The sequence below is a fragment of the Vulpes lagopus genome, chromosome 12, assembly GCF_018345385.1.
Source record: "Vulpes lagopus strain Blue_001 chromosome 12, ASM1834538v1, whole genome shotgun sequence".
In the NCBI taxonomy this organism is placed as follows: domain Eukaryota; kingdom Metazoa; phylum Chordata; class Mammalia; order Carnivora; family Canidae; genus Vulpes; species Vulpes lagopus.
In genome coordinates this window covers 25,159,015-25,179,479 of record NC_054835.1, presented here as the reverse complement: position 1 = coordinate 25,179,479, position 20,465 = coordinate 25,159,015, and the positions used below count along the sequence as shown (strand labels likewise).

General features: G+C 38.1%; 1 protein-coding gene across 2 annotated transcripts in view; it reads left to right on the top strand.

Annotated features, from left to right (window-relative positions):
- The window catches only part of USP32 (ubiquitin specific peptidase 32), a 204,498-nt gene extending 184,915 nt beyond the window's left edge, over positions 1-19,583 (top strand). For both annotated transcript variants that reach the window (XM_041725031.1, XM_041725030.1), the window contains exons 27-34: positions 2,336-2,520; positions 5,919-6,005; positions 6,963-7,083; positions 11,531-11,722; positions 13,679-13,967; positions 15,825-16,249; positions 16,733-16,825; positions 17,309-19,583. In XM_041725031.1, coding sequence (XP_041580965.1) covers positions 2,336-2,520; positions 5,919-6,005; positions 6,963-7,083; positions 11,531-11,722; positions 13,679-13,967; positions 15,825-16,249; positions 16,733-16,825; positions 17,309-17,482 — 1,566 coding nt within the window. In that variant the 3' untranslated portion in view covers positions 17,483-19,583. The remainder of the gene's footprint in view (positions 1-2,335; positions 2,521-5,918; positions 6,006-6,962; positions 7,084-11,530; positions 11,723-13,678; positions 13,968-15,824; positions 16,250-16,732; positions 16,826-17,308) is intronic.
- Positions 19,584-20,465: the final 882 nt, after the last annotated feature.

Here is a 20,465-nt window from a genome sequence, read left to right as displayed (position 1 = left end):
ATAAATAAGTCTTTTTAAAAAAATAAATGTCCATGAACACTAGAAGGAGTAACAAGTTTATATAATAGGGTATTATACAGCAATGAAAATGAATAGACTTAGAGTTATACTCAACATAAATAAACCTCATAAACATAATGTTGTGGGAAAGAAGCCAGACAAAAGAAATATAAACTAGGATTTATTTTAAAATAAAAAAATTTGGGATCCCTGGGTGGCGCAGCGGTTTGGCGCCTGCCTTTGGCCCAGGGCACGATCCTGGAGACCCGGGATCGAATCCCACATCGGGCTCCCGGTGCATGGAGCCTGCTTCTCCCTCTGCCTATGTCTCTGCCTCTCTCTCTTTCTCTGTGTGACTATCATAAATAAATAAATTAATTTAAAAAAATTAAATTAAATAAAAAAATTTTAAATAGGGAAAATGAAATTGACTTTTTATGCATAAGCTACAAAACTATAAAGAAAAGCAAGGGGAACAAAAAGAAAAGCAAGGAAATGATTACCGTAATATTCAGAAAAACTGTTAACTTTAAAAAATATATTTTATTTACTTATTTATTTAGTGAAAGAGCACGAGCAGAGCAGGGGAGACAGAGGGAGAGGGAAAGAGAGAATCCCAAGCAGGCTCCATGCTCAGCACAGAGCCTGATCTGGGGCTCAATCTTATGACCCTGAGACCATGACCTGAGCCGAAATCAAGATTTTTGTGATTGGAAGGAAGCAGAGGGAGGCCTTTAGAGTGCTGGCTATATTATGTCTTGACCTGAGTGGTAATTGTACAGCTCTTTGCTTTCTGATAATTCCTTAAAATGTACTTTTCTCCCTCTTTGAATTAATAACTCTTGACTTAAAGTGAGTTTCTGACCATTATGGATGATATTCTATGGACCATGTTCTAGACAGGATTGTACGAGTAGACAAAGAATTAAGGGGTTCTTTGTGACTTGGAATTGTCTTTAAGCACAGCTCTGACTGGTCCCATCAGCTAAAATAATTGATTCATGCATTTCCCTATGTCTTTTTTTACCAAGTGTTATCAGCATAAATTAACTCTGACGTAGTTTTTTAAAAAGTCTTTCTTAGAAAACAATTCTCTGCAGTTATCATGTATATGTTATATAAAGTGCTTGGTAAGTGCTAAAGCATTAATGTAGACATTTTTATAATTACTGGACCATATTGACAGCTCTTAATTTTCACGTTTTAACCAATTTCCTGTTTCCAGTTTCCTTCATGATCTAGACAGCTGCGTTTGGAATGCCTAAAATTGATCTTACTGTCTGTTTGCCTCAAGTCAAGTTCCTTAACCCATCACTTCTGTGAAAGGCAACACTATTCTTCCGTGCTCAATTAAATGTCCCAAATGCTCAGCAGCTTTTTTTGAGTAATCCTAAACTCCCAACCAACCTTTCAATTACAATAAACTTTTGTTTTATTAAGCAGCCATTTCTAATCTACTTCTGTGTAGTATCTCTATATTAAGGATATCATAAAAACCTTAACATGAGGGATCCCTGGGTGGCGCAGCGGTTTGGCGCCTGCCTTTGGCCCAGGGCACGATCCTGGAGACCCAGGATCGAATCCCACGTCGGGCTCCCGGTGCATGGAGCCTGCTTCTCCCTCTGCCTGTGTCTCTGCCTCTCTTTCTCTCTGTATGACTATCATAAATAAATTTAAAAAAAAATTTTTTTAATAAAAATTAAAAAAAAAAACCTTAACATTGCTAAAAGGAAATTTTTTTTACTTTTATTCTATTATATAATTAAAAAACAAAAAAGACTAGAGTCACTCAGCTACTTTTAAGGAGGGTGCATAAGATTTTACAACATTAAATAACTGGGTTTCATACCTTTCCAAAAGTTTGAGAATTATGCTCTAACAACTATCAATACCTTATTAGAAAATTGCATTTCGAGAGAGTTTTGGTTTACTGGCATACTTTCTAAAGAAAGGATTTTCATTGCTTTTAAAAGCCTTGAGCTATTTAAAAAAAAAAAAAGGCCTTGAGCTATGAAACTATTACTAGTTTTTATGTATGATTTAGTGGGTATGAGAAATATTTATCAGAGAAAACTAGTTTGAAAATATTAAGTGCTGAAAACCTGTGTTTGATAGCAGTTCTGAAACTGGCAATACCTCAACCTTTCAGTGATTCCACTTGAAATAACCATTCTCTTCATATTAATAAACGATGATTCTATCAATAAAGAGGTGTGGTGGTGGTGACTAATTTGAAAATGATAGTGAGGCCTGTTATCGGCAGCGTCAGAAGAATGAAAGGGAGGAATCAAAGACCTGTCCTCTCAGCCTTCTCTTCTGTTATTTGTACATACAGATGAGGACAGAACTGTATTTCCTTTCATCTCAGAAGAATCGCCCCAGCCTCTTTGGAATGCCACTGATTGTTCCATGTACTGTGCATACCCGGAAGAAGGACTTATATGATGCAGTTTGGATTCAAGTGTCTCGATTAGCCAGCCCCCTCCCACCTCAGGAAGCCAGTAACCATGCTCAGGATTGGTGAGTTTAGGGGATTAACCTAGCCCTGTGGTTTCCAAACTCAAGAAGAATAATTTGTATGAATTCTGTGTGATACATAGGACGTATTCTGTGTTAGGGTTATTCACTTGTTGAAGAACCATCCAGAGAACATATAATTCAACCATTTGGTTTGATCTTTTGAGTAGGAGAGACTATACAGTTTCCTTTCATTACCTAGACATTCTAGTGTCTAATAATCCTTTCATTCTCTAATCTCTTACCTAAAATCCCTCCTGCTAATGTGTTAAATCCTTCAGGCAATATCCTTGATTTCTGTTATTACAAAACTAGAGAGTATGAATTCACCAAGAAAATTGTATCCTCTCAACCCTCTGAAATTCAGAATAAGAATAGTGTGCATTTCTATACATGTACTCTAAAAAATTCCCATGCCATAACAAGTGATTCAGTTGGATTATTTCCATACCATGTCAGTTTAACACAGAATAATTTCATAAGTCTAGGTAAAGAAAATAAACATCTTCTGTTTCTTCTTTTCCATTCCTCCTCCCATTGTTCTATTAAATTAGTAAATGTATTTACTTCTAACAATTGTTGAGATTGTGATGCCTCATTTATATAACTGAACTGAATTGTAGTTTATTATGTCATTGTCATGGTGCACCATGAGCGTTCAGCTTCTGTGTTAACTGAATAAAGAAGTTCTCTTTGCTGATAGGTTATGGTATGGGGTTTTTTGATGACTAGGATAAGGCTTAAGGATAAATCTTAAAGGAAAACTAAAAATAAAAGATAACCAATTGAGTTGAAGAATGTTGTGTTTAGTAAAAATATCATAGGGCAAGATTAAACTTAAAGCAAAAGTCTGACTAATTTGAAGAACTTCCAAATTAGTACTTTTCCCAAGGCTTGCTAAGTGAATTGGATATGGAATATGAGGGAAAGAGGTAGTTTTTCAGCCTGAGCAATTGTTTGTGAATGGTATTAACATTTAATGAAATGAGGAAAACTGAGGAAAGAGTAGGTTTGGGGCAAGAGATGACAGGAATCAAGTTAAAGGTGTATATTATATTTTCAAGTGGGAGATACACTTAAGTGTCCTTTGCTGGAGATAGAAATATAGGTGTCATCAACACATAGTTGGTATTTAAAGCCCTGAGACTAGATGATATCATTTAGAGAATAAGAGTTAGATAGAGAAGACACCCACAACCTAATTCGTCATCCATTCCAACATTTAAAGATAGAAAAATGACAGCAAAAGCAATTGAGAAGGAGCGGCCAGTGATATAAGAAGGAAATCAGGAGTGAGTTAGTGTCCCAGAAGTTAACTGAAGAAGTGTTTAAAGGAAGAACTGATGAGTTTCAAGTGCTGCAGAAAGATTAAGGGAAATGGGAACTGACCACTGGACTTGATAAAATGGTAGTCTTTTGTGACCTTTGCAAAAGCTTTTAGTGGAGTGGTATAGATGAAGACATGGAGATTAGAATAGGTTAAAGAGAAAGTGCTCCTACAGGCAATAAAAAAGTTAGCACGAGTTGATCTTTTAGAGATAACACACTGAATTTTTTTTTTCCACACTGAAATATTTATGAATGAAAATGAAATACCTCCAATTTCCTTCAGAATAATCTGGTGGGTCACAATGGCCAACAGGTAAAAACAACCTAAATGTTCATCAACAGACAAATGGATAAACAAACTATGGTATATCCACACAATAGAGGATTCATCAACCATAAAAAGGAATGAAGTTCTAATACACGCTACAACATAGATGAACCTTGAAAATATCAGACGAATGAAATAAGCCAAACACGAAAGGACAAATACTGTGTGATTTCACTTTTATAAGATATCTTTACGGGATCCCTGGGTGGCGCAGCGGTTTGGCGCCTGCCTTTGACCCAGGGCGCGATCCTGGAGACCCGGGATCGAATCCCACGTCGGGCTCCCGGTGCATGGAGCCTGCTTCTCCCTCTGCCTATGTCTCTGCCTCTCTCTCTCTCTCTCTCTCTGTGTGACTATAATAAATAAATAAAAAATTTAAAAAAAAAAAGATATCTTTAGTAGGCAAATTCATAAACAGAAAGTAGATTACATGTTATAAGTGTTTAGGGGGAGAGGTGTAGGGGAGTTATTATTGCTTGACGCATACAGAGTTTCTGTTTAGAAAGATGAAAAATTTGTGGAGATAGATGGTGGTGATGGTTCCACAGCATTGTGAATGTACTTACTGCCACTGAATTGTATACTTGAAAGTGATTAAATGGTAAATTTTATGTATATTTTACCATAGTTTTTTTTTTTAATTGAATAAAAGACTCTAGTGGAGCTAGGTAAAGGTATAGATGAAATAAAAGTGGCCAAAGGTTGATGATTATTATTATTGGGTGACAAATACATAGGGGTTCATTGTGCATTCTCTATTTTTGTGAGTGTTAATGTTAATAAATATGCATGTTTAGATTAGATGGACAAATTCCTGGAATTGAGGATCTATATAAAAGATTATTTTGTTTTTGTTTTTGTTTTTGTTTTTGTTTTTTTTAAAGATTATTTTGAAGGACAGTGGACAAGGAAGAAAGTGAGGGTTTGGGGGCAGGGATTAGAAATTTTCTTTGGTCAAAGAATTGTTAAAGTGGTAATACTTGAATAAGTAATTTAAAAGGGTAGGAGGTGGTTGTTACAAACTAGGATATTTGGAACTGATATTTTTGGAGGTAATAAAGTCCTTATAGTTTCATTACCTTCAGCAGCCATGTAATAGCCATTACCAATTGCCAAATGTGCTGTCCTGCGTTGCTTCTTACTGGGACAAGGATGAATAAATATTTTCTTAAGTTGGAGAATTCAAGGCTATCTTGCAGTTAAAAGACATTACTCTAAAAATGTTATGTGCCTTATAGCTTTTAGTTAAGGCAGGGAAAAAGGGTGCCTCTCATGTACCACAACAGGATTCTGATTAAAGAAAACTTCTAAATATATAGTTAGTCGACTCTTTTAAAAAATCATATGACCTTTCAGCCTTCTGTGCTGTGTCAATGTTCTTGTCATAGAAAGGTCTAATTATTTCAGTTTAATGTGAATTAAATCTTATGATAGGATTAGGGCTGAAGGATAATTGGTATTTGATTTCATGATTTGCTTATCTTATAAAATTTGCATGGACCACATGGGCTCTCTTAGAGACATCTGGCAGTCTAGTCTGTTTACCCTTCTGCATGGAAGCCCTGAGTGTGGTTGGTACAGGGCTGCTGCAAATGGGTTAAGATAACCAGCACTGAACCATCACCATGAGGATACTGTTATGACAGATGTCCCTGCCTTGCGTTACTTCAAGAGAAAATGAAAAAAAATTGAGACCTCAAATCAGAAATGTTTTTTATACTCTTTGGTCTATGTTCTGTTTCAGTGATGACAGTATGGGCTATCAATATCCCTTCACTCTACGAGTTGTGCAGAAAGATGGGAACTCCTGTGCTTGGTGCCCATGGTATAGGTAAAGTGATCTTCTGCAAAAGAAAATTTTAGTGGAATTGCAGCTTCAGATATTATACCTTTTTCATAAGGTTTCCAGCTTTTAGAAGAAATATTGAATAATGAGAAGCTTAAAATAAACTCAAGGAATTGTTGATTCATCTTTTCCTTATTGTGAGGACTGTAGCTTAGTTTTGCTCTTAACCCTTAGCTGGTTCTGTAAACTCTTATGATCCTCATCAAATTCATAGTTTATGATCAATATTTATTATTTTATACTTTGTACTCCTTAAATATAAATCAGTTCAGCAGTTCTGAGCCCAGTAGAACCATAATCTACTTACTAGACATTCCTGGAAGTCTATTTTTTATTTTTAGAAAAATTATGGGGATTGATTGGCCATTACTATTTCAGCTTGGAAAATACCTGAGTACTGAAGTCATCCTTCAGAGAGCTGTAATGGACTTAGCAAAAAGAATCTAAATAGCTGCTGAAACCATGGCCTTGTCATGGTCCCTCCCCTCCCGTAAATTTTTATATGTATTTATTTAATGTGCCATTTTATAAACAAGGAAATAGGCATTGTTGTATCCGATGAGTTGTCCTACCTCAGAGCATTAAATAACTAAATTTAGAATTTTCTTAGAGATGTATTATCTCAAATGTCCAATTCCCATGTCATTTATTTACCATAGAGTCCACAAATACTCATGTGCATTAACAAATGGCTGTCAAGTACTTCGGAAACCAGAGACTTGAGAAGTGATGAGCATGCTTCCCTGAAATAATAACTACCAGTACATATTCATGAATTGATCACTCTTAAGTTAGAGTCCCATGACAGACTGTGAACCCAAGAAAGTGGAGAAGTAGAAAGGGAGAATATTTGTGATGAAGAAAATTTAGATTCTTTCATAATTTTTTCTCCCTTTAATAGATCATTGTTCTCCCCCCGCCCCGCCCCCCTCCCACCTTCAGATTTTGCAGAGGCTGTAAAATTGATTGTGGGGAAGACAGAGCTTTCATTGGAAATGCCTATATTGCTGTGGATTGGGACCCTACAGCTCTTCACCTCCGCTATCAAACATCACAGGAAAGGGTAAGTACTCAAGGCCACCATAAGATGGTGATTTTTATTTGTAAACATTTTCCCAGTTTAACCGTATTGTGCCATTTCTGGTTTAGATGATCTAAATCATCCATCAAAAAAACATTCATTGGTATTCTCTATGGCACTTAATATATTGATTGACATGAGTATATGGATATTTCAGTTTTCCCACTTCTAGATTTAATTGTATTGGGGCATTATATTTTAGAAATATCAATACAAAAAAGTAAGTCTTGAAACTTCTGGGTATAATTAAGATGTTATATTGTTTGGCCATCGCATACCAAGCAATAAATATTTCTCTGCCTATTTATTAATTATTATTGAAGCTGCAGCATTTAATAACCACCATTACTTAACTCAAAGGCATCCCAGGGCTATAGGTGCGTAATGGGCATAGTGATCAGAAAAACTAGAGAAAAGATCAAATGTTTCAAGACTGGGCATCTAAGAGTACATCTCAGTAGCTATTCTTACACTTAGCATTCCTAAAACTGGCCAGGGCACTTTTTAAATTTTGAAAATGTTACTTCAAAAAGAATACTAACTCCATACCTAAGAATGTTTGCCAAATAATCATTTGAAGGATAGTTTGGCTAAGTAGCAGATAGATAAAGATATGATGAATCTGATGGAGAAGTAAAAACAACAGAACCAAAGGATTTTTTTTTTAGTCACATGAAGAATTGTAGTAGCTTTTGCATTTATGTGGCTCTTGATGGAAATTTCCAGTGAACAATCTGAAAGGCTCTAGAGGACATCCTGCTTATAGAAAGAAGGGCCTACGTGACCTGTTCAATCTCACCCCATTTCCACTTTCAGTGATGCTCTTAGGGTTCCATGGAAACCAACTTGCTATTGAGATATCCTGCCTTGCTGGAAACTGGGACCACATGACTAATATCTTCCTACATAATTTCTCTTCCTACCTTTGGTTTCTGCATGTGATTAGGGAGTCACGTAGACAAAGGAGATAACTTGGTTCAAAATTGACATTATTACCCATATGTTTTATGTTTTTTTATCCCAGTGATTTACCTTCTAGGAATTTATTCTAGGGAAAAACTGTTTTGCTGACAAATACTTTTCATAGCATTTTTTAGAATAGTAAAAAAATTTGAAACAACTTGTTGTGTCCCACATTAGAGGAATGGTTAAATAAAGCATAGTGTATTAATTGGGTAAAATATTATGCAGTCATTGAAAATAATGATTACCCAGTGTAGGAGGTGGTTTTTTGCTTTAAAGATTTTTTGTTTTTGTTTTTTTAAAGATTAACTTAGAGAGTGGGGAAGTGGTAAAGAGAGAGAGAGAGAAAGAGTCTCAAGCAGACTCCATGCCAAGTTCAGAGCCTGGTGTGGGGCTCAGTCTCATGACCCTGAGATCACGACCTGAGCTGAAACCTAAAATCGGATGCTTAACTGACTACACTACCCAGAAGCCCCATTACCAGTTTTTTTTACTGACATAACCATGTATGGGTTTTTTTTAAAGAAAGGTATAAAATTTCATTTGCTGAAAAATCTTTGCAGTATAAAAGAATACTATTTAGGAAAAGGACAGAAGAAAATCTGCCAGTATTTTGACAATGTTTGTCTTTGTATGAAGAGTATAAAAGGGGGAGGGGCACCTGGGTGGCTCATTCAATTAAGCATCTCCCTTTGGCTCAGGTCATGATCCCCGGGTCTTGGGATCAAGTCCTACATCAGGCTCCCCATGGGGAGCTTCTCCCTCTGCCTGTGACTCTGCCTCTCTCTCTCTCTGTCTCTCATGAATAAATAAATAAAATCTTTAAAAAAAAAAAAAAAAAAAAGCCTCGGCTCATTTGGTTAAGCATCTGCCTTTGGCTCATGTCATGATCCCAGGGTTCTGGGATCAGGCCCCAAGTTGGACTCCCTGCTTGCACACTCTGTCTCAGATGAATAAATAAAATCTTAAAAAAAAAAAAAAAATAGAGATTTCAAGCAGAAGAAGAAAGAGGGTGTCAATGAGTTATTTAAACTATTTGAATAGTGGTAGAGAATCTGGGAATGGGTTCCAAGAGATAAAAAGGGGATCTTTGTCATTTAGGGAAATTTTATTGATAAATAAAAATTATTGTCAGTACTCAAATAAGTATTTTTATCAACCTTCCTCCTTGTCTCCATATAGCTCTATAGCCTTTGTGTTCCATAAGAAATATAGTGAATAAAGATCAACATTCTTTACTAGCTTACTGCAGTTTGTGGTTGTCCATAAAGCATCCCTGATAGAGATAGTGGAGATGATATTTAACCAGCTATGAGAAAAGAATATTACCGTTTTTCTACTCTAATTCCAGCAACCATGATGCAACATATTTTCTTTTGAAGCATGTCAGTTTTTCCTTTAGATGACCAGTTCAAAAGATGATGAAAGTTAGTATCAGAAAAGAAGTCAGTGACCTAAGGTCAAGCCAGATTTCTCGTTCAGGGGGAAAAAAAAAAAAGATTTTTCTCTAAGTTCCTCTTCTTATAGATCTTTAGAAATGGCAGTGATGCAATGTTAAAACCGTTAAATGCATTGTCAGCCCTAGCATTTGACAGCCTGTGACTCAGCTATCATCTCATGTGGGGGAAAAGTCACACATGAAAACCTGTTGTAAACCAATGAATGTCCTGAGCCATGCCAATTTATAAGCTAGACAGCTCAGTGTTCCCATCAGAAGTTCAGGAAGGAAAACAGAAGGGAAGTTGCCTCAGGCAAAGAGAACAAATTCACCTCTGGACGGGGTGAGTAATAAGTTCAGTAATGGACTTGTGTGTGCATTGTTGGACTTGGTGTCCAGCCCCGACCCTGGGATGAGACTTCCTGTGTGAAGTCTCATGGTGGCATTCATAGTCCTAATGCCGTGCCTCACCCACTGTGGTTCTTGGTTGCTGTTAGGTGGCAGCCAAGAATGAGAGGGGGAAGAATTCTTCCTTTCCTGTTGCAGTCTGGCTACCTCCTCCTATCCTTCTTCCTGATCCCATACTACCTCCAACACACATACTTGCACACCTACCCCCTCTGCTCTCTTTCTCTTTCTCTAGGTTTTGCTCCAAAATCTAGTATGCTGATTAATAGAACCAGAGAGGTTTGGGCAGGTGTGAGGGGCCTTCTCAACAAAGTTGGGCATTTTTTGAGCCTGCTGTTGCTTTTAATGCCATCTCTTCCTTGTCATCTCGGTAAAAAGGCCCTGTGAAGCAGGAGACAGATGATACACATGGTATTCTGATAAGTCTCTTACATGGCATTAGCATGCAAATGAGTTTTTTCCTGTGGGGTTTCATGCTCTGGTATGTTGCCTTCTCATGGACAGCTTTTCTGTACCCTTCCTCATTTAATCCAGATCTGGCATCTGTGACCTAGTGATATTATTTCTCCTAGCCTCTATAAAACCTACAGCATACTAACAATGTTGTCCTTCTAGTTGAAAGTAAATGGCCAGGCATCCCAGGTGGTTCAGTGGTTTAGCACTGCCTTCAGCCCAGGGCCTGATCCTGGAGACCTGGGATGGAGTCCCACATAGGGCTCCCTGCAGGGAGCCTGCTTCTCCTTCTGCCTCTCTCTCTCATTCTCTGTGTGTCTCTCATGAGTAAATAAATAAAAACTTTAAAAAAATAATCTTTAAAAAAAAAAAGAAAGTAAATGGCCTAACCTCAACACCCCTGGATGGAGGGCAAGCTCACATGTAAGCTGTTATAGGATTTCAAACTCATTAAATAGAGGTGCGGTAGCCACTAGACACATGTGGCTATTGAACACTTTAATGTGTCTGATTCAAGTTAAGAAGTATTGTATATTCCAAAGACTTAGTAGAAAGGAATCTAAAATATGTCATCAATAATTCTTATATTAAAAAATAATAATTTTTATATTGATCACATGTTGAAATGATAACTGTTTTGGATATACTGGACTAAATAAAATATATCATTGTAATTCAAAAACAAATTATTTTTTAAATTCATTCATAGAGGCACAGAGAGAGAGAGAGAGGCAGAGACACAGGCAGAGGGAGAAGCAGGCTCCATGCAGAGAGCCCGACGTGGGACTCAATCCTGGGTCTCCAGGATCATGCCCTGGGCTGCAGGTGGCACTAAACCGCTGTGCCACCGGGGCTGCCCTAATTCAAAAATTTTAAAGTAAACAGGCAATTCCTTGTTTTTGTCATTTTGAAGAACTCAGAAAATTTTCAAGAAAAGCTATTATGGTCATATGAATTTAATCCAGGATGTTAATGGTGTAATTTTGGAAGTAATGCGCAAATACTTCATTTGCTCCAAGACTCGTTTGGGTTGTGTTTTCTTTTTCTTCATGTAGAATAAAATGAGAATGAGTCACCTAACGGATGATACATAGCCATGGGACCATTTTAAACTCACTCCCTCCCTTCCACCCCTTCTCTCATTCTTCTTGTTCACTCCACCTCCAGGTTGTAGATGAGCATGAGAGTGTGGAACAGAGTCGGCGAGCACAAGCTGAGCCTATCAACCTGGACAGCTGTCTCCGTGCTTTCACCAGTGAGGAGGAGTTAGGGGAAAATGAGATGTACTACTGTTCCAAGTGTAAGACCCACTGCTTGGCAACCAAGAAGCTGGATCTTTGGAGGCTTCCCCCCATCCTGGTATGTTACAGCACTACCTCAGAGAGCAGGAGCCTAGCATAAAGGAAAGAAGTCACGAACAAAAAGGAGTTTTGTTACTTTTGAGAAAAGAAGACCCTTCCTGTGGCTGGCAGTGTTTAAAATGCTTTTGCTGTGCAAAGCAAGGTTTTGCTATGCAAGGTTTTTGTGTTGCACACAGAGATTGTTCTGCATGTGTTATTATTGCCAGTTCCTGCTGTGAAGGAGCATACAGGCCATAGGAGAAAGAAACCATATGGACCATTAACTATATATAGTTCAATGCAATATGTGAGAAGTGCATCCTGGTGAATTTGACCTTAAGGAGAAGGTGGAAGCACTTCTGGCTCTAGAGAGAGAAGCTTTAGGCTCGCCCTTTAGGCTTTTTAGAAGAGCAGCTGAGCAGCCTGAGTCTCTAATCCCACTGTGCTTGGTCACATAGCCACAGCACAGGCACACAAGTGCACTGGGGTTTATATGTTCTTTTACATGTGATTTGCTACTTCTGTCTTCTTCCTTCATAGAGTAAAAGACACTTCTGTTGCTTGTCAGGGGAGTTTGAAGTGCCAGATCTTCCTACTCATTTAAGAAAGTTTTTTCCTTAAGGGTGGAAGTATTGTATCACATGTAACTGTGAGGCATTGGTATATTTTAACCAAACCTTGTATGTATTTTTTTCTTCATGTCATCTTCCTGGTACTCTGTGAGACTATAAACGTAGGTTTTCTTTCCTTGGACCAGAACAACTTTCCAGGAAAGGACACACAGGAAATTAATAACATTAATTAGCTAGCTCCAGGGATGAGAACTCTGGGGAGAGAGGAAATGGACAGGGACAAGCTTGGGACAGGTAGGCAGGAAGGGGGAAAGTTTATTTTTAACTGAAGTTTAAATTAACATGAAATGAAATGCATAGGGCAGCCTAGGTGGTTTAGCGGTTTAGCGCTGCCGCCTTCAGCCCAGGGCGTGGTCTTGGAGACCCGGGATTGAGTCTCACGTCAGGTTCCCTGCATGGAGCCTGCTTCTCTCTCTATCTGTGTCTCTTCCTCATTCTCTCTCTCTCTTTTTCTCTCTCTCTCTGTATCTCTCATGAATAAATAAATCTTTTCAAAAAAAAAAAAAAAAGAAATGCATAGATTTTAAATGTCTAGTTTGATGAATTTTGATAACTATATATACACCTGTGTGGTAATCAGAACATATGCAATAAAGGCATTTGTATAGAAACTATCTTTTTGATGTCTTTAAAGAATAGTGAAGAATAAATGTTATGTTGAGAGCATGGTGGGCTTCTGTACATCCATATACCAGTATGCCCCTGTAACACAGTAAATTGTTAGCATTTAGGGTAGCGATAGCGACCCAAAGATCTGTGCCCACGCTGGATTATATAATAACACTGTATAAGATTAGAGGAATCTGTTGCTCTTAAAAAAGGAAAGAGAAGCCACAACAAAAAAGGGAGATTCTTAACGCTCTTTAGGACAGTGAAACTCCCTGGTAACAACCAAAGGATATGGTAGGAAACAAGAGGCCTCCTATTGGAGATTGGGTAAGTTTCATCCATTTTCCTTCAGCATAGTCTTCCTTCTTCATGGCAGAAGTATATTTGTGAGCGGATCTTCTATGATGTTGGAAAATGGTAAAGATCAGAGTGGGTTACAGGCCCAGGAAGCAGGAAGACACGCAAACATGGGTTCCTAGGATGTTACAGAAATTTGGGAAGAATTTAGGATGTGTACAGACTATGAAATTAGGGAGATACTATGTTAGCCATACATTTAAAGGCCAGTGTCCCCACTGATAACTCTGTTACATAATAGATGCATTCTTTTTGAAAAAAAAAACGTATAATATATACTCTTGAACATTCACATGTATTGGACTTGGGGTTTTCTAATGTAATTTTGTATCTTCTGAACCCTTTAATGTAATTGTTTTCTACCTTTCCTTCTCCAGATTATTCACCTTAAACGATTTCAATTTGTAAATGGTCGATGGATAAAATCACAGAAAATTGTTAAATTTCCTCGTGAAAGTTTTGACCCTAGTGCTTTTTTAGTACCAAGAGACCCAACCCTTTGTCAGCGTAAACCACTCACACCCCAGGGGGATGACCTCTCTGAGCCTAGAGTTCCATCAGGAGACATGAAGAAAGCTGATGCTCAGAATTCAGCTGGAGAAGAGGATGTGCTCCTGAGCAAGAGCCCATCTTCACTCAGTGCAAACATCATCAATAGCCCCAAAGGTGAGGAAGCCTGGAGGGGCTCATGGGGCCCAGATGTCACCCGAGCTTTCTCAGGACCCCCATAGGTTGCATGTTTCCCTCAGTCCTCCATTCTGGAGCAACTGCTTGGTGAGGTAGAAGGAACCTGTCTGGGATCAGACCTGTCTAGATATGAGTCACCTGTATGACTTTTAGCAGAAGACACAGCCTCCCTAAATCTATTTTCTCATTCATAAAAGTTCCCAGAGTCTTGAGGATTTGCTGGCTCAGCAGTTTAGCGCCTGCCTTTGGCCCAGGACGCAATCCTGGAGTCCCGGGATCGGGCCCCGCGTCAGGCTCCGGGCATGGAGCCTGCTTCTCCCTCCTCCTGTGTCTCTGCCTCTCTCTCTCTCTCTCTCTCTCTCTCTCTCTCTCATTCTCTGTGTCTAAAATAAATAAATACATACATACATACTTTAAACAAAAAAGAGGGTGAAGCACCATATATGCCTGACACATAATGGTGATCATGAGTGATAGTTGTTATCCTTATTCCCTTACAGCAGAGGTTCTAAAAGTGTAGTCTGGGAATCCCTAGAGAGTCAGAGACCCTTTCAGGGAGCCTGGAGAAGTAGAACTATTTTTATAAGAATACTAAGAACAGTATTCACCTTTTCAACTTTCATTCTATCACAGATAATGCAGTAGAGTCAGAGCCACCATGATATTTGAGGATATCGTCGGTGAAATATGTTCTTATGTATTGTATTTTTTTAATTCCTCAGTTTTAATTTCTAATGTGATTAATATTTATAGATATAACCCACATAAACAGAAGTTCTAGGGATCTTCAACAATTTTTGACAGTATAGAAGGAGATGAAGGAGGCTATGACCAAAAAGTTTGAGACCCACTACCTTACCAGGTTGTTGTGAGAGAGAGAGATAGTAGAGAGAGAATTTCCTTTTTTTTTTTTTTTTTTTTTAAAGATTTATTTATTTATTTATGATAGACATAGAGAGAGGCAGAGACACAGAAGGAGGGAGAAGCAGGCTCCATGCCGGGTGCCCAACGTGGGACTCGATCCCAGGATTCCAGGATCGCGCCCTGGGCCAAAGGCAGGCACTAAACCGCTGAGCCACCCAGGGATCCCCGAGAGAGAATTTCCAATACTGTGCCTAGTAATAGTAATTGCTTAATAATTGGTGATCATATTTTTTTAATGTAATTTGACAAGGGAGAATATGTATTTGTAATACGTCTTAGTCTAATTGTTTTGAACTGAATCTGACCTAATATCTTTCGGCTGTTTATTTTTATTTTATTTATTTTATTTTAAATCCAGTGTAGTTAATATATTAGTGTTATGGGATCCCTGGGTGGCGCAGTGGTTTGGCGCTTGCCTTTGGCCCAGGGCGCGATCCTGGAGACCCGGGATCGAGTCCCACATCAGGCTCCCGCTGCATGGAGCCTGCTTCTCCCTCTGCCTATGTCTCTGCCTCTCTCTCTGTCTCTCTGTGACTACCATAAATAAATAAAAATTAAAAAAATATATATATATATATATATATATTAGTGTTATATTAGCCTTGGGTGTACATCTTTCTGCTGATTTTATTTTCTCTTTTCTCCTCTTCTTTTCTCTTTTCATCTTTCTATTGGTTTTAAGTCCCTACATGGTACATGTTTTCAGGATGTTGCTACCTGTGGGAGTGTGGCCTGAGGAAGACAAGAATGTAACTTATCAGCTCCATGATAGGAATAAAAAGCTGGTCAGAACACCCCTGTATTTACCTTTATGTGTACACTTGTGAAGTTGGCTTCAAAGTTAGCATTTAGTGGCTGATTAAACTTGTGGCATTGGGATTTATGAATCTTTTCCTTTTCTCCCTTTCACAGGTTCACCTTCTTCATCAAGAAAAAGTGGAACCAGCTGTCCCTCCAGCAAAAATAGCAGCCCTAACAGTAGCCCTAGGACTTTGGGGAGAAGCAAAGGGAGGCTCCGGCTACCCCAGATCGGCAGCAAAAATAAACTGTCAAATAGTAAGGAGAACTTGGATGCCAGCAAAGAGAATGGGGCTGGGCAAGTTTGTGAGCTGGCTGATGCCTTGAGCCGAGGGCATATGCTGGGGGGCAGCCAAACTGAGCTGGTCACCCCTCAGGACCACGAAGTAGCTCTGGCCAATGGATTTCTCTATGAGCATGAGGCATGTGGCAACGGCTACAGCAATGGTCAGCTTGAAAACCACAGTGAAGAAGACAGCACTGATGACCAAAGAGAAGATGTTCATGTTAAGCCTATTTATAATCTATATGCAATTTCGGTAAGTGGTTTGTTACATGGTTCTCAGAATGATCTGCCCTTCTCTGTGGTTTGTTCATTCTTCATTCATTCATCAGTCATTTTTTCAGAGCCTGCTTATTTGCTAGCCATTGAGCTTGGTGATAGACAAAGTTAGCAGTAGAAATCTTGGCCTTCTAGGTAGAATCCAGGGTGCTCCCAGTGCAATTCAGGGGATAATCATGTAATCACTATCATTGGAGTCGTGGATTCAAGGCATCAGAGTTATGTACACCTAAGGAATTTTTGCTTTTTAAAAAATAATTACAACTATAAAATGGTAAGATTTAGAGCTTTTAAATTTTAACTTCTCTTTTTGTTTTGTTTTTAGAAAAGGGTAGGTGGTTCCAAAACATTTTTTTTAATCACCTAAGTGATTGGTGTTTTCCTGATTAGGTCCTAGTACTGCACCATGGCCATACTGCTGTTAACGACTAACATACCTCTGCTTTCTTCTCTCTTACAGTGCCATTCAGGAATTCTGGGCGGGGGCCATTATGTCACTTATGCCAAAAACCCAAACAGCAAGTGGTACTGTTATAATGACAGCAGCTGTAAGGTAAATATCCCCAGTCTTTGCATAAAAGAAACAGAAATGTCAACAGATTAGGAGACATTTGTTGAAATAACGGACTTTGTCCCAAGTAGGAAATACTGATTTCTGTTAGAGTCAGTGTATAGGTGCCTTCAGTATTAAAGGAGCAAAAGTGATGTGCCAAGTAGAAAATGAAAACATGAACAGTGAGGAAAAAGAAGGTGTTAGTTAATGAGAAAAAAGTTATCTTTTGAGCTATATTAGGATTTGAGCTATTTTTTTCTTTTGTCATTCTTTTGATTTTCTTGTGGTCAGAATATCTTCCCCAAAACAAACATTGAAAATAATAGGGCTTATTTTAGGGCAGGTATCAAACTGCCAAAATATTAAGCTGATTGGAAGCAGTCTGGTTTAGTAATTAAAGAAGGTTGGTCTTCCCTTCCTTAGCAAGGATTAAGAGGCAGCATAGTGATGGCTTTTTATTAAAGGCTTTTCTTGCCCCTTCAGGAACTTCACCCTGATGAAATTGACACCGACTCTGCCTACATTCTTTTCTATGAGCAGCAGGGGATAGACTATGCACAATTTCTGCCAAAGATCGATGGCAAAAAGATGGCAGACACAAGCAGCATGGATGAAGACTTTGAGTCCGATTACAAAAAATACTGTGTGTTACAATAAAGCTACCACTCTGGCTGCTAGACAGGTTGGTGGTGAGGGAGATGACTCCCTGTAGCTGACATTTGGCAGAAGCGTCGCTGAAAGGCAAGCTAAATGTAGTTATTTTATCCTCTGACCCTGAAGCACAAAATAAAAATCCTGATTAAAATAGCAGTTAACATAACAGTAGTAATACTTTGGTTTGGGAGGTGTCTCACACAAGCTCTCTGGTAGAGAACTTGCAGGCAGAGCCCACCATTAGCCTGTAAACAAAAGGGTTTTTTTGGCACCAGCCACGTGGGACCAAATAAGAACTAAATTGTGCTTGTCCAGATATAAACAAACATGTAGTGAGTGTAGAGTTTACCAATAATCATAACAAAATGCTAAGAATTTCCTTGGAGTCAAAGTCAAACAAAAAATTGTAGTGTTGTCTGGGGACGACATGATATGCTACCTCCTTTTTCCTGAAGTTTTATTCCATTATATTGACAAGATGGAGAAAGCAAGGTCAGAAGGTGTGCAAAGAATTTTTAAGGCATGGACACACATTTTTCTATTTATTTTTTAAAACATTTTCCCCACTCTCTATGCCTTTCTTGCTTTTTGTTTCTGATGTTGTGTTTGTGTTTGAGACACAACCAGTCATTCGTGGCAGAGGCATATATAAAGGGTCAGTTTGAAAGGGATAATATTTTAAGAGCTGTGTGCCTTCTACCCAAGGCCTTGGTTGGAGACCCTGTAGAGGGGGAGGAAAAAAAACATCCTGAGAAATCCATCTAAAATAGTCCTCCAGATAGAGGCATCTTATTTTGAGGATACTTCAGGTGTCCTCAAAAATGTATCCCCACCACTGCTGAAGCACGATTGGAGAGTCACCAACATTTGCACCATCGTCACATGCCCACATTGCACAAGAGCTGAGAGGGAAAGTGGCATCAAAGCTGGAGGTGTTTTACAACTGGTGGTTGTTTGTTCTTTGTTTCTTTGTTTTGCACTTTAAAAGAAGAGAGAATACATGCAAGTGAACTTTTTAAAACATGTTCATATTTGATGGCTGTAAGGGCTATAAATTAACTTGAATATGGGGTATTTTGCCCCATCACGTTAAATTTAAAAACAAAACACATCCCACACACTGGTAGCGTGTATTTTTAATTTAATTGGTGGGTTTAGGAAGTAAGCTTTTGTTTTGTTTGCATATCCCATCTTTTCTTTTGTGTGTGTGTTTGTCTTTTTTCCTTTCTTTTAATAATTTCACAGTAGTGGCCATCAGAAGTTATGTTTCTTTGCTCACGTCATTTTTTTCCTCTGATAATTCAAAACTGGAACAAAAGTATAAATGTTATTTATTTCAGGCAGCATGTTTTTTCCCCTGTGTTGTTTTTAAATATATGTGAAGTAAATATTTCTCCCTTTTTTTCCAGTCTTTTTTTTTTATCGTCTGGACCCTGGAAGTGATTCTCATTAATTATTAGATTTTGTTAACCTTCCTTCCTCACAGATAGTAGGTACCAATTTAGTTAAGCATTTGTGTTCTGATCTCTGCGGCCGATTATTAGCCAGTTCTTCTCGGAGCATTTGGAAAGATGGTTTTAAATGGCTACCTAAGTTGAAATCCTATTCAGAAAAAGACTGTAATTACAAGTAGGAAGGAGTGGCCTAAAAGGTAAAATATGAGGAAGTCAGACAAAATGCAGGCTTTATAGTTTCATGATTTCAGTATATAAAAATCTGTCCATTTCTACGTGGACAAGTCCCATGAAAAAGTAGAAGATTTTAAATAATTTCCTTACAGATGTTTTATTTAAGCAGGTAGCACAATCTACTAATGTTGTTGGATCTGTGTTTGTTATATTGGTTGTAATTAATTTTTTAATTCATGACTAGCAGAAAATTTATTAAATTAACTATTAACTACATTCACGTTGTAAATTACTGTATAAAACTTGTTGACAATGCACTGACTTTAGAAAGATGTTAATGTACATAAATAGAGTGTAAATAAAATAGTGTTGATGTACTGAAATATGAACTGTATAAAAAAGTATTGGTAATTGTATATGGAGTGTACCTGTTTATCTGTAACTATTATCCAAACAAATTAAATACTGTGGATGCATCTATGTGCTGTTTTTCCTCTATACAAGTAAACACCAAAAAAGTCAAAATTTTCAGCATTTCTGTGACCCTATTTAATTCTCTTACTTGAAAACCTACCTGACTTGTAGAGTGGATGCTCCATCTCCGAAAGAATGGAAACTGTTGAAGGTAGAACAAGATCCCTGCAGTGACCAGGTGAATTGATTTAAACTCTGTTCACATCCCTATTAGGAAATTGTTTGGAAGGCATTCGCATGGGAAGGAGGGGATGTGTATGAGAGCTGGTAGTGAACAGAGACTTGATGAAGGAGGTCTTAACAATAGTTTTCTTGCCCATTAGGAGTCAAGAGGAAAACTTATCATTGAATAATGCCTTAAAACAATCCTGAATTTCTAGGGGGCGCTGAGAAACCAGGGATATCCCTGGGTTGTCTGGGAGGTCGCTGAGGAAGCAGTTGGCAGTGGGTCCTTCACCCTCAGTCCCTATTTGTTTATCTTTAAAAATAGAATGCCTACCTCTTGGCCTTATCTTAAGTAAATGAAGTATACAAAAGCCTGGCAGCAGTTCCTTGGTAAATGCTCAATGAATGTGGAATCCTACCCCTATGAGATTCAATCATGTTTTGCAAAGAGGTTTTTTTACTCTTGCTATTTTAATGCTAAAAGAATTTAATAGCTCTTTGCTCAAATTCTCGAAAACAGGAACACACATTAAAAATGTATAGAATGAAACATGTTGAATCAGCATCGGTGTTATTTGGTTTAAAAAAACATTCAGAAAGTCATCAAAAAAAAGTACGGCTCCTAAAGTGCCAGTCTATGTCTCTGGCTTTCTAAAGGACAGTCTTGAAAAGAACCAGCCCATGCATTTTGTTTCTCATTTCTGAGTGGCGCTTTAAAT